Genomic DNA, 13,627 nt, shown 5'->3' with positions numbered 1-13,627 from the left:
CCATCTTTCTCCCATCACCTCCACCTCCCAGTCCTATTTCTTTCTACTTATAGCAAATTATTTCACTCCATTTTTAAAAGAAAAAATATCAACATCTTAGAGACAATCCGCTTTAAAACAGAATTCTGCCTCACAGTATCTTCCATTTCGAGGAAATAGCCTTAATGTTATTGTTTTGATTTCAATATTTTTTTTAAAAAAAGTTTTCAGTGAAACACAAACTGAAAACGAAATATGCATGGTTATACAGCGAGTCAATCAGAAGAAACCTAGGATAAAAGAGGAGTAATATCATAATAGTAAGTGGTTGAGGGAAGAGCATGCAGAGCAAAGGGTATTAGCTTGCGACTACAGTAAAGGAGGTAAATGTGTGGGGTGAAATGAGTTTTGGTGAAGCAGGAGCAGTGGGAAGGCTGGTTGAAGCTGCGTACATCATAGCATTACATTGTAAATAGGTCAATGCTTGGTGTGAAGGCAAATGTGGGCAGAGTTACCCACTTTGTTGTTTCTAGTACCATTTTTTTTTTTGTGAAAATTTTTATTGAAGTCTTGGACACAGAAAAGCATAACGTTAATTGACCCAAATGTACACAAAACACCAAAAATCAGTAAACACACATATCACCATGACAGTAAATTTGAACAATGAAGATAAATACTGAGGGGAGAAAGATAAACAGAAAAAAACAACCACTTAGGCTCAATTAACATCAAAATAAAACGAACCCCAGATTTTCTCAAACTTCCGAATCAACCCCACTCTTTGAGCATACACTTGTTCGCTGTTTCTAACTTTTTGCATTTTATAACGCCATTCATGTACGTTGGGGCAGTATTGCGATCGCCAATTTTGAAGAATTAATGACCTCGCCACAGCCATAACGATATATGTGAATTTAACTAGTTGCCCTTCTAGCATCATTTCAGGATCGAATCCATACAAAATCATTTTATAATTAACAGAGATTGAGATTTCACACTGGTTTTGCAGAAACGTAAATATATCTTCGCAGAAAGGAACAATTTTGGAACATTTAGCAACCACATGAGACCAATTAGCAGAGTCATGCTGCAAACACCTATTACAATTCGAAGAGCACTCAGGATACATCTTGTTAATTTTGACCGGAGTTAAATACAGAAGCCATTTACTGAAAAACAGCATTCTGCGCCAATTGGCCCCTCTTAATGCAGAGAAATTCAACACATTAATTCTCTTCCATACGGCGGGCGTTAATACTATGTTTTCCTGGTCTAGCCATTTATTACTTGCTTTGCCACATAGATTCGGATCCCTGTTCATGGTTAAACGGCGTTTCCACTCCCCTGGCTTTCTTTCTTGTATTGACAGAAAAAGTTCATTGAATAGTGAATCAGGGGGGGGAAGATGTGTGGGATCTAATTAAAGCAAAACACCATGAATCAGCTTATATGAGCCCAGTAATATAAAATTACCCTGAACCCGGGCTGTCAAATCTGACATCCTAATCCAGGTGATATTTTTCAAAAAATCATTCAGTTTCCTGAACCCTATTTTCTGCCATTTTTCTAATAACTCCAAATTAATATCCACCCCAAAGAATGAAAAAACTGAGCTAATCGGAGAGAATATATTGAGAAATGAAAGAGAGTGCCTCTTTAGGAGTGCTGTACCTGTTTCAAAAAACCAGTGCAAAACCTTGTACCTAACTGTTTTTGGTGATTTGAAAACTTGAAGCGGTGAGGCAATCTGAGCTTCTTTACAAATCAAATCAAAGAAAAAATTGATAAAAAGTTGTTGGGTATTGTCCTTAAATCTAGTCATAAATTGAGCCAAATAAGCATTATAATATTCTTTCAGATTGAGAATAGCAAGCCCTCCTTGTTCCTTATCCTCAAATAAAGTGTGCAAGGCAATGCGTGGCGTCTTTTTAGCCCATATAAAGGAAGAAAACAAAGATTCAGCCTTAGAGAAGAATGAGCCAGGCAGAGCACAAGAGATAGTTGAAAATAGAAAATTGAATAACGGAAGAACTGACATCTTAATTAGAGCAATACGTCCCATAATAGTTAATGGTAGGGAATTCCATCTTTCAAACATTACTTGGATTTTCTGCAGCATTGGTACAAAATTCAAACTATAAAGATCAGCAACTGAGGATGAAAACCAAACCCCCAAGTATCTTTTCAGTTTATTATTAATGCATGACTTTAAATCGGGATGTATTACGGGCTTAATACCCCCGCACACTAGAATTTCGTTTTTTTTAAAATTATCCGATATCCCCCCAGAACCTCAAACTCTTCGAATATTTGTAGGGCCTGAGCTTGACATTGCATTTCTGGCCTGATTAGCAGGATTATATCGTCTGCGTAAAGTTTAATTTTAGGCATCAAGTTAATAGGGGGAAGTAACAGTGGAGCTTTCCTAATTGCAGTAGCTAATGGTTCTATGAAAAAAGCAAATAATATCGGAGACAGTGGGCAGCCTTGTCTAGTGCCGCGTTTCACCGAAACTAGTCCCACTGATTCTGTATTGATAATGATATTGGCCCGGGCCCCTGAATAAAGATTCCGTATCAGATCTATTATTGCATCTGGAATGCCGAAGTGCTGTAAAATAACAAAAAGTGTCTCCCATACCACCAAATCAAAAGCTTTTTCAGCATCAAATAATAGAATTAATGCTGGAATGCTTCAAAGAAATCAAGAGCCTCCGTTAGAAAATGAGTATTGGTCAACAATTGCCTTCCGGCAACAAAACCATTCTGATCTCCATGAATCAAATCTGCAGAAAAAGAATTAAAACGAGTGGATAATAGTTTAGTGGTAATTTTATAATCTGTGTTCAGTAACGTAATGGGTCTATAAGAGTTCGGGTCTGTCGGGGGTTTACCCTTTTTAAGAAAGCTTACTACAGTTCCTTCCCGAAATGAATCCGGAACATATCCGCCCATCAACATGAAATTTAATAGTTGTATAAAAAAATCTGAAAAGGCACTGAAAAAAACGTAAAACAATTCTGAGGGGAACCCATCAGGGCCAGCAGCTTTCCCAAGTGGGAGCTGTTGAACTACTTTCTCTCCTTCCTCTCGCGAGAAGGAGATAACCATACTCGCTTGATCAAATGGAGAAAGAGTAGGAAGAGATTGTTTTTCCAAAATACTTCAATAAATTTTGATGGTCTATCATCACTTGAGTATCATAGATTTTCTTATAATGTGCGACCATAATATCGCCAATTTCGATTGGAGCCGAAGTGTCTCTAAGAGTCTCAGGAGAGTTCAAAGAATGTATTAAATTCGACGAGGCTTGTTCTCTGGCCTGCCACGCCAAGAGTTTGCCAGTAAAATTACTCTTCATAGATTTTTTGAGAGCTCTTATGAAAAATCTCCTCACTCTGAGTATAGAGCTCCTGAGAGAACTGTCTTTTGGCCGCAATTAGTTGGTCATAGACCAATCTATCTGAGTTATGTTGCATACGTATAGTCAGATCCTGTATTTTCTGTTGAAGCGCTTTATTCCTGTTCTTGGCGGCCAATGAATCGACCGCATCTCTCCCAATAACCAGCCCTCGAATATATGCCTTCAGAGAGTCCCAAACATAGTTAAGGGGGGCTGTTCCCGCATTCCGTGCGAGAAAATCTGAAATTTCTGTTTTAATAGCCTCCACCCAAGTCTCATCAGTCAGATGGTTCTTATTAAAGACCCAGCGCTTCGGGATTCCTACCCTATCTACCGATCCTACTTCCATAGTAATCATATCGTGATCCGAGAATCCGTTATGGAGCATCATCTGTTTGGAGAAAATAATTTGACGTGAGATTAAAAAGAAATCAATTCGGGAGGAGGATTTGTACCTGCCGGACCAACAGGTATATTCCCTTTTATCTGGGTTTTGATTGCGCCAGGGGTCCCATAAATTAAAAATCGCCATATTATTCCTAATCGATCTAAAGGATTTGGGCTTATATTGAACCATCGACTTGCTGGATGAATCCAGCACTTTATTCATCATAATATTAAAATCCCCGCCTATAATAATTTCCCCATTGACCATTAACAAGGAATGAAAAAGCTCCTCATATATCTCTGGTCTATCCTCCGTTGGAGCGTAAAAACTAACAAACGTCAAAGGGTTATTTCTATTAGGAATAACACAGGTGGCCCAGCACCATCGGCCCATCCCATTATGCTCCACCTGACCCACCTGGGCTTCTAGTTTTTTACTCAAAAATAGCGCAACTCCCTTCTGTGACTCTGAACATGCAGATAATACTCTAAAAGATGCCCAACTTTTAAACATAGAAAATTCCTCATTTTTCGACCTGGGTATGTGGGTTTCCTGTAACAGAATCACATCCGGCTGTTGCGTTTTAACCCATAGTTCTATTGCTCTCATTTGTTTCCTATTATTTAGACCATTTACGTTAAAGGAAATAATTTTCACCCCCATACTAGAGAATCAAAACAAAGAAAAATCACCACATAGCTGATCTCCAAATCTCAAAATAGACCATTATTAAACCCAACATTGCCAGGAATACCACACTTCAGAATTAACAACATTCTTAAACTTCCGGCTGTGTACAAGTAGATATATAGAATCATCCAAGACTTCTTTTTTTGATTTCTTACCCCCTGCCACCCTCCCCCTCCCCCCGCCCCCCTCCCCCTCTAGTTCCCCCATCCTTTATGGCTCTTTCCCCACGCCAGCCATTCAGTCCCACCCCTACCCATAAGGTGCCTTGGATTAGCACCCCTTAACCTTTCTCGGAGTCCAGTCCCACCCTCCTCCCCCCTCGCACAACAACAAAAAAAAAAACAATTGAAGTATTCAGCGAGATAAGTAATCACCTCTGCCAACCGGCAGACTTCCATAATTCGAAAAAGCCACCAAAAAACTAAAATACACGAAGAAACTTCTATACCAGAGTTCAAAGGGCAGTTTTACAGCCTAAATTCATTGGTCCTTAGAGATCATGCTAACAGCCCCTGTGCTTCGTCAATGTCCGTAAATAAATGAAATTTGCCCTTAACCAGAACTTTCAGTTTTGATTGCTGAGCAATCATAGCTTGCGCTCCCCTGTCCTTGAACAATTGTAGCATTTTTACGAATTCCTTCCTCCTTCTAGCCGCCGAAGCGGACATATCCGAGAAGATCCGGCATTTAATAGAGGGGTTAGCTGAAAATTGCCTCTGCTTGAAGGCCTTAGACAGGATAGTTTCTTTCACTCGGATATCTGCAAAATTGACAAGAATAGTCCGGGGTAGCGAGGAGTTTGGAAATGGTTGAGCAGGGACACGATGTGCTCTTGTGATCGTCAAGTCCCCTTTAAATTCTGGAATGACCTCATGGAGGAAGAAGGAGGTAAGCCACTGTATCATATCAGAACCTTCAATTTTCTCGGGGACTCCCACGATTCTAAGGATCGACCACCTATTATAATTTTCAATTTCATTTAACTTTATTTCTAGAGACTTAGAGGTCTTAGAGAGAGATGACACCTTTTTTTTAACTTCAGACACATGATCCTCCAGGTTCGAAATCCTTGTCTCAGCTATTGTTTCTAGTACCATGATCTATAGCTGACTACACCTAAGCTTAAGGATAATTAATCTAACCCATTGTCCCAAGTCATCAAACCATTGTTCTTTCTCATTTACTGAAGCAAGAGGATTGCATTTTATCTTCATTGAACTTTTTCTTCAAACTATCATACTTACCACAAGCCCTGGATAGATCATGATGGTTGTCTGGTTCATCACTACTTGGAGAGACCTTGTGCCAGCACTTTCTTGGTTCAATATGATGGTAAAGCTGTCATGTAAAAAGTCCTTGGCTAGAAGAAAGCTGCATTTTGAGGCCATTTCATACACTTGTCCATCAAATGTCACAAAATACTTATTTCCAATCAACAAAGCATGATCTGGTGAAATAAAATACAGAAAGGGACATATGTGAGAATTTGTCATAGAACACCCAGGACATTAATTAAAATTTTCAAAAACACTACTGTCTTGGTTCAGGTGACACATATAGTAGTCCAACCAGTACACTTTTGTAGCTAGTGTATGCATGAACAAATGAATACATCATCCTGACGGATGATGAAAAATCAACATCATCATGCCCATGAAAAGGACTGCATTTTATATATAAACCAGGTTGGAAAAACCTGAGATTGAAAAATGATTTGAAATAAAAAAGTTTTAATTAGCACCGCCATTACATCCTCAACTGACCAATCACAGCCCAAATTCTTTCAGAGACTACATACACTATCATCTGTGCCCGCTTGAATTTTGAAAAAGGTCTACTGAAGATAAACTTCTGCTGGCAATGAATCTTTGGCTTGAGTGTCCTCTTTTAAAAAAAAAATTATCCATTCCTAAGCTTTACATCAATTTTGAAGGGAGGGTTGAAATGATGTTCATGGTAGCATACAAACCAAAGTCCACTGAAAACTGGTGGAGTAATTTTCAAGTGTGCTGTCAACCCCACTTTCTGAATAAATATTTCAAGGCCTGAGTGGTCCATGTGTTATTACAAAGAATTAAATATAATCTAAAGGTATACTGCACTTTTATTTATTTAGCTAACCTGTTTTATGAATGCTTTATTTTTATCCCTAATACACTGAGAGATTAAAAAACATATCTCTGAGAAATTACTTTACACTTTTGCCTTTTTTAATTTTTATTTTCTAAATATCAAAAAGGTATTTAAAGAAACATTTCTCCCAGTTACATCAGACACTCTACTAAACTACAGTTAGAGAGAGACTAAATAAAAATCTGAATGGTGTGCATTGGATCACAGATAGAGCAGGGGCCGACTGATTCAAATCCCGCCTTGCCCTCATCAAGTTCCGGATATCAAGTGCCTACCTTAAATTGAACCATACCATGCCCAAATTCATCCTCATTACCAAAAGAAAGTATGTGGAATGATGCTCCAAGAAGTAGCTGGAGGGATTCTCTACTCAACACACTAGGGAACTGATTACAACTTTAGCGGTCCGGCGCCGGGTCCAACCCGCCTATGCACTGCCAAAGACTTGGTTGGGAAGTCCACGAGATTTGGAGTTTCTTTTGGCATTCCCATTGCGGTGTCTCTAAAAACGGGCACCGCAATGGGAACGCCAAAAACAGATCCCGCACTGCATGGAATGAAAAGTCAATGCCTTGCAGGAACTGGTGTGCATGCACACATGGGGGCACATGTTGTGCCCCTGTGGCCCCCTGTGTGCATCCACAGGGCGGAGAGGCATCATGGGACCGTTTCCTCTCTGCTGGGGTTTTCGTGGAGGAGGAATTGCCATGTAAACCCTGGCAGAGAAGAATGTCTTAATATGCTTGGTGGGACAGTGGCAGTACCGCCAAGCATATTGATGCCTCTACACTGCTGCAACACTGCCAGGGAATGGAGGCTCCCTGGCGGCTGCGGCGGGCTATGGTGGTCCGACCGCCATTATTATAATAGGGCGGTTGCAAGTCGGCCACAGCCGCTCCCCCTTCCAGAGTCTGGCGGTCCCTGCCAGACATAAAGCCCTAAATGTCTATATAGACAGCAACCTCTCCATTAAGTTCCACTTCACAAAGAAAATGCAAACTGTCTGACATCAACTCTGACCACTGTGAAAAATGAAGCCATACAATCACAATGTTAACTTTAAAAAACACAATCCAAACCTGGATCACTGGAAATGGCCTACTTACTGCCATATTACGACCTAAACTCTAATCAAAAGTGACTTGTATGACAGAGCCTGACTCAAAAGAGTCCTAATAAATGAGACAAGATCAGCCAGACCCTAAGGGGGGCACATTGCCAACTCTACCCATATTTACCTCTGTCAGAAGATGATGCATCACCTACAAAGTAGTAACGGCCAAGAGTCATCACTATAATATGGATAAACTCAACTTTTCAAGTGGCCAGTACAACTCATAATATCTGCAGATCACTGGATTGGATATGAAGAAGTGCAGCGGAAAAGAACTAGGAAACAAGCATTCTCAAATTATGCACCAAGCCTATGGAACTAAATGCACTACATACTAAAGCCACACTTTCCACAAGCCAACTGTCCAACATTTTTATTAAAGGTTTATTTATCGAATTTTCACAAACAACTGTAATTGTCACAATTTTCACAGGTACATTTGAACAAAATGAACCTTCTTGACATATTCGCGACTGTGAACGTTAGTTTGTGACTCACATCACTTAGGTGCTGCTTTGCTAGCACTTATCCAGCATAAATACACATTATACTGATCTTCGTTGATGGAGTACAAGGCATCTTTAGAGTATTTACAAAAATAACATGATTAATATCTTGCTCATTATTTAGCCAAGTGTATGGTGCACTTACATTCAAATGGGCTCTCCATCATTCGGCGCTTGAATCTGTAGTACTCTGCCATGGGATTGATGTTGTAGAAATCCCTTGCCGTCTTCATCAGCTTCTCCTCAATGAGATATTTAGTTATGTTTGCCAAGTCTACTGGGAAATCACTTTTAGGAAGCACTGCGAGCTTCAGTGTCAGATAACAATTGCTGCAATATGATATAATATGATTATGATATGATAAAACTTTCTTACAAAACACAATAAAGTAAGTACACTGCTCAATGTAACATGTTGAAAAAATATGTTGTACTCATTTAAGAATGCAGCATTATGTTAACAAAATGAGTTATTAGGGCTGAATATGAGGGATTTTCCTCTAATGAAAAGATGCAGCTGCATGTTAAAGCTAATGGGACTTTGTTTAATTTCTGAATTCCTGGCTTGAAAAACACTCTACCATAAAGCAGAAGTTGGAGTGTCCATTTGTACTCAAACAACTGTATGACAGAATATCAAGAATAACATTATTTTCACAAGAATATTGTTTCAAAAATATCATCTACAAAATATTGTGTCAGAAATATTGTGGAACCGAATATCATCAATCTATACTTACATATATATAAAAACAAGGGCGGCTGCGACGCAGGCTGGGATTCACAACGGATGGGTGTATTATCATCCCTACCCCTGCCCGATGGATGCTCATTTCTGGGGGCTGGAGCGTTGAGGGGACTCGAGGGAGCTCCGTGACATTGCACTAACCAGGACTCTGACACCAGCCCTCACGCCGCACATTGCTGGAAATCCACATGGATCACATTAACCAAACCCCACGTAGCACTTACATGGAGTGATGTATTCTGGGACTGGGGGGTTTCAATGATCTGCAAGTCAGTGCACGGACACATGGATGGGGCGGAGCAAACTTTCCGTCAATGGGAAGAGTGCAGGACATTTAAAAGCGGAGGGAAACGAGAACCCTGTGAGGAGTGGCATCTGAGGAAGGCCTATGTCAGGCCAAAATACATTATGCCCGTGCAGTCAAATAAAGAGCCTCCATCCTGCCCCTTCGCGTGGCCTCTGCTTCTTCATGCTAGAGGAGTTTTTTGGGATATATATATATGCATTATGGGAAATGTATTTCGAACTAACTGGTCATGTGACTCAAAGACTTTTAAAGCAGGCACGTATGCACTTTGCTTGTACATTGCTTCCACCTGTGACCAAGGCGGCAGTGGTTCGCCGAAACGCGTAAGGAAAAGGAAGCCTTTGCGTGTTGCTGTGCCAGAAATAAACGCAATTTCTCCAGTATTGGGCCTCGGTTTGTTGCTTCATGTGGAGGAAATTGGTGGGTTGCTCCGTACCCACTGTTTAAGAGGCCGCCCTGAAGGGTTGGGGGCTCCTGTATTCGGAGGATTTTTGGTGATATATGTAGATATACATATATATATTATACCAAAAGTACACAAGGATCCTCTGCACCCACCGGGTAGACCTATTATATCTGCCAGAGGTAGTCTCCTTGAACATACATCTGTATATATTGACTATTACCTTCAAGGATATGTACAACAACTTGGTTCATATGTACAAGATACAGGAGACTTTTTGATCAAAATTAAGGATATTGAATTGTCCACGGGTGATTGGCTAATAGCTTTAGATGTCACATCACTTTACACGAGCATAACACATAAGGATGGCTTGAATGCAGTTCGTCATTACCTGTCAAGAAGGGGTCCTGAATTTGATGAACATAATGCTATGCTCCTTGAAATGTTGGAGTTTTGTTTGGTTAATAACATCTTTCTTTTTAACCAGCAAGCATACCGCCAATTGCAGGAAGTAGCCATGGGGGCCAGCTTCTCCCCAAGCTTCACGTGTCTCCACATGGGAGCTTGGGAGGAGCTGGTCCTTGGCCTTGAATATCAGCACTACATATGCAACAATTTGGTGGCATGGTTCCGTTTCATTGACGACCTGCTGGTCGTGTGGAGAGGAAGCCATGAAGGGGCACTGGAGTTCATCAATCAAATTAACAACAATGAACTTAATTTAAGATTCACTGCGACCCTTAGCCAGGAAAAAGTCACATTTCTTGACACAGAACTTTATGTCAATGACAAACACCTGGAATCCAGATTATTTCGCAAGGCTACGGCTGGGAACAGCATTTTACATGCTGCCAGTTCACACCCAGCACATTTGATTTCCAGCATTCCCTATGGGGAAATGCTACGATTAAGACGAATCTGTAGCAATCCCCGAGATCTAGAACAGGCCCAGAGAGAAAGTGAATCCCGCTTTCTCGAACGGGGTTATCCAAGTCAACTAATAAAAAATGCAATACATAAATCTATGGTCCTCTCGAGGGATGAACTTTTGGTGAAAAAATCTGAACGCCAAATGGTATCTGCTGACAATACTCAAAGTGAGGGGCACCCAGTGGCGAACTGTTTCAGAATAATAACAGGTTTTAACAAACAACATAAACAGATTCGCAAAATAATTGATAAACATTGGCCTATCGTTACCAAGGATAACGTTATAGGCAAGGACCTCCCAAAAAGAGTATCCCACACATTCAGCAAAGCCCCATCCTTGCGGGATCATATAATGGTAACCAACTCTGAACCATATGCTAAATCTTCATGGTGGCAGGAAAACAATGGCTTCTACAAGTGCAAAACTTGTAAGGCCTGCCTACATGGAATCAACACTAAGAGTTACAGAGATGGATTCACCGACACAGAACACCCAATAAATCAGGTATTAACCTGCAAATCTGAATTTGCGGTGTATGTTTTACAGTGTCCCTGTGAGATGAAATATGTACCAAACATGCTGTACATAGAAGAATCCTCCAACACCTTCGCGCAATCACCAATGGTGACAATACCTATCCTGTGGCTCGCCATTTCAGGGAATGTCACCAGAGCAATAATATCAGCTTAAAATATTGGGTGATTGATGCGGTAATCAACAGTAGAAGGGGAGGGGACAGGGACGCCAAGTTAAGAAGACTTGAAACTAAGTATATTCTCCTACTTAATACAAAGACCCCAACAGGCCTTAACATCACAGAGGATCTCTATACATGCTTGCCCTGAATCCATTGATGTCTCCTCTTCATGGTGGTTACACGCGAGGGACACCCGGCTGAGTGATGCTTGTGCGTACACCATGAAGTGGCTGCGACATAATAGGTATCCTGGATATATGATCAACTTTAGCTGCTACTTATAGATAAACCAAATTGACATATTTATACATTTATTATTCACTATTTAGCACCGTTTTATTGATTATTTGGTTGTGGTATTCACTGTTTAGAACAACACAGTAGCATGTACTAGGAACATATCGTTTGAATTATTTGTAAATAGTAGAACCATGGTTAATACATATGAGTGGAATTTAATCCTATGGCACTAAATATTATTAATTGCCTGCGTGAGAAGTAACAACTGAAACCTGAAATTAATGGGTACGGCAACATCTTGATTTGACAAAGTCTGATTATAAATCAATAGGTTTGGGGTTTTAATAGAAATATTGAGCCTCAAGAGGGGAACTATTAGCATATTTTGCACATATTTATTGTTTACAGTATATTGACATCTGCTATATTTTGCACAATTTGCGATATTTGCACATGTATGTAGTATTGTCAACATCATGTATATAGGCTACATAACGAACTATGCACTTGCACTTTATTGTTCTCATCGTTTCCTCCTCCCCCCCTTGTATTATAATCGAATGCAGACGGGTCATTTCAGTGTATTTTACAATAATTGTTGTTGTTGAGCATTATTTTTACATGTTTTTGAGTACATCAACTGTTATATGTATATAATGACGTTGGTTTCTACTATTGGTATTTTACTGTTATGCAAACTTTATAAGGAACGTTAAAGCTATCATTAAGTAGCTAGAAGTATATCTTCCATGTCCATGATGAAAGAAATCACAGGTGATACTTATTATTTATTCTCACTAGCACTTTAAAAGGGCTGTCCTTCTGACAAAGCGTTGTCATGTGAACAAGGCTCCGTTGAGCCTAAACGTCTTTGACAGCAACTCTGCAATAAAAGAAAAGCAAGAGCCCATTTGGTCCGTGTCCGAGTTTCATTGTTGGCTGGCGTGATTTGGTGCAGCGCATACGAAAGCGGAATACCTGATATATATACATATATATATTCAGAGAGAGAGAGAGAAAGAGATGTTTTTGCTTGAAAAAAGCTTAGAAATTCACTGAAAAAAACGAAGGTTAAAGTAACGTTATAAATAGGTGAATATGTCAGGGAGAACATTATCGTTTTGAAGTAAAAAAAAAAACACAGAAATTCACCAGTTATAGCTAGCAGAGCTAACTATAACTTACACCCGCCATGCATTACTTATGCCCTCACATATTATGTCACTCATGACATGTACTATGATATTATTTATGACATCTCAAATTACATCTTTGGAGATATCATTGATGACATTATCGAAGCTTCTTTTGTACACATTACTCTATAAACTAGTATGGCATTAGAGGCCTGTAAGTAAGTACAAAATAGCTCAGAAGAAGGTGAAGCATCATTAATGCCATCACAGATACAAATCCCTTAGGTGCAGCAAGTATGTGGGTAGTTATTGTTAAGACCATGTTTCCATAGGAAAGTGTTTTTTGACTTGCCTATATCTTTGGCATGCAAAGTTTGACGAATCTTTACAACGTTTTCCAAAGAAAGTGTGCCAGTGATTCTTGTTGTACATGGAAAGTTTTGGAGTTATCCGTCAAGTGGAGACCAAGAAAAAGGGGGCAGGTCAAAAGAAGTGCGTTTCCCATGTTAATTCCCCATAGACTCTTAAGCAACACCTGCAGCCCGAACCGCTGAACGGAATTACACCAAATTATGCAGAAAGTTAACTTTTGGTTTGCAGATTGTGCTTTTTGCTCTTTGGTGTAAAGGTGTTAAGCAGTTTTCCAAGATATTAAAGGAAATCCAAATTTGTATATTTGCTTCCAAGAATAATTTGCAACAATTTAGTGAGAAATCGCAAATGCGCGCACCAACAGGAATGCCATGATTGGCTGGCCACAACCCGAGCAGAGAGTTGCGGCTGCCAATCTGGTTCATCAGAACATCCCGGGAGCTCAAACAAAATGGCAGAAAGTGGTATAAGGGGTCAGGTTGGATGTACCCTAACCCCATGGGTGGAATAAAGGGGCCTTTGAGGAACCCCTGAAGTGTATAATATGTTGAAAATCTGTTTTGTTTTCCACACGC

General features: G+C 39.9%; 1 protein-coding gene across 1 annotated transcript in view; it reads right to left on the bottom strand.

The window, feature by feature from the left end:
• The window catches only part of APOLTP (apolipoprotein lipid transfer particle homolog), a 1,141,779-nt gene that overhangs the window by 89,663 nt on the left and 1,038,489 nt on the right, over positions 1 to 13,627 (bottom strand). The window contains exons 65-66 of the mRNA XM_086941409.1: positions 8,361 to 8,545; positions 5,707 to 5,909 (exon numbers count right to left, since the gene is read on the bottom strand). Of these exons, the coding sequence (XP_086797535.1) occupies positions 5,707 to 5,909; positions 8,361 to 8,545 (388 nt within the window). The remainder of the gene's footprint in view (positions 1 to 5,706; positions 5,910 to 8,360; positions 8,546 to 13,627) is intronic.

The sequence above is a fragment of the Lissotriton vulgaris genome, chromosome 10 (assembly GCF_964263255.1).
Source record: "Lissotriton vulgaris chromosome 10, aLisVul1.2, whole genome shotgun sequence".
In the NCBI taxonomy this organism is placed as follows: Eukaryota; Metazoa; Chordata; class Amphibia; order Caudata; family Salamandridae; genus Lissotriton; species Lissotriton vulgaris.
The sequence above is the reverse complement of the archived record's forward strand: the minus strand, read 5'-3'. Positions and strand labels throughout refer to the sequence as shown.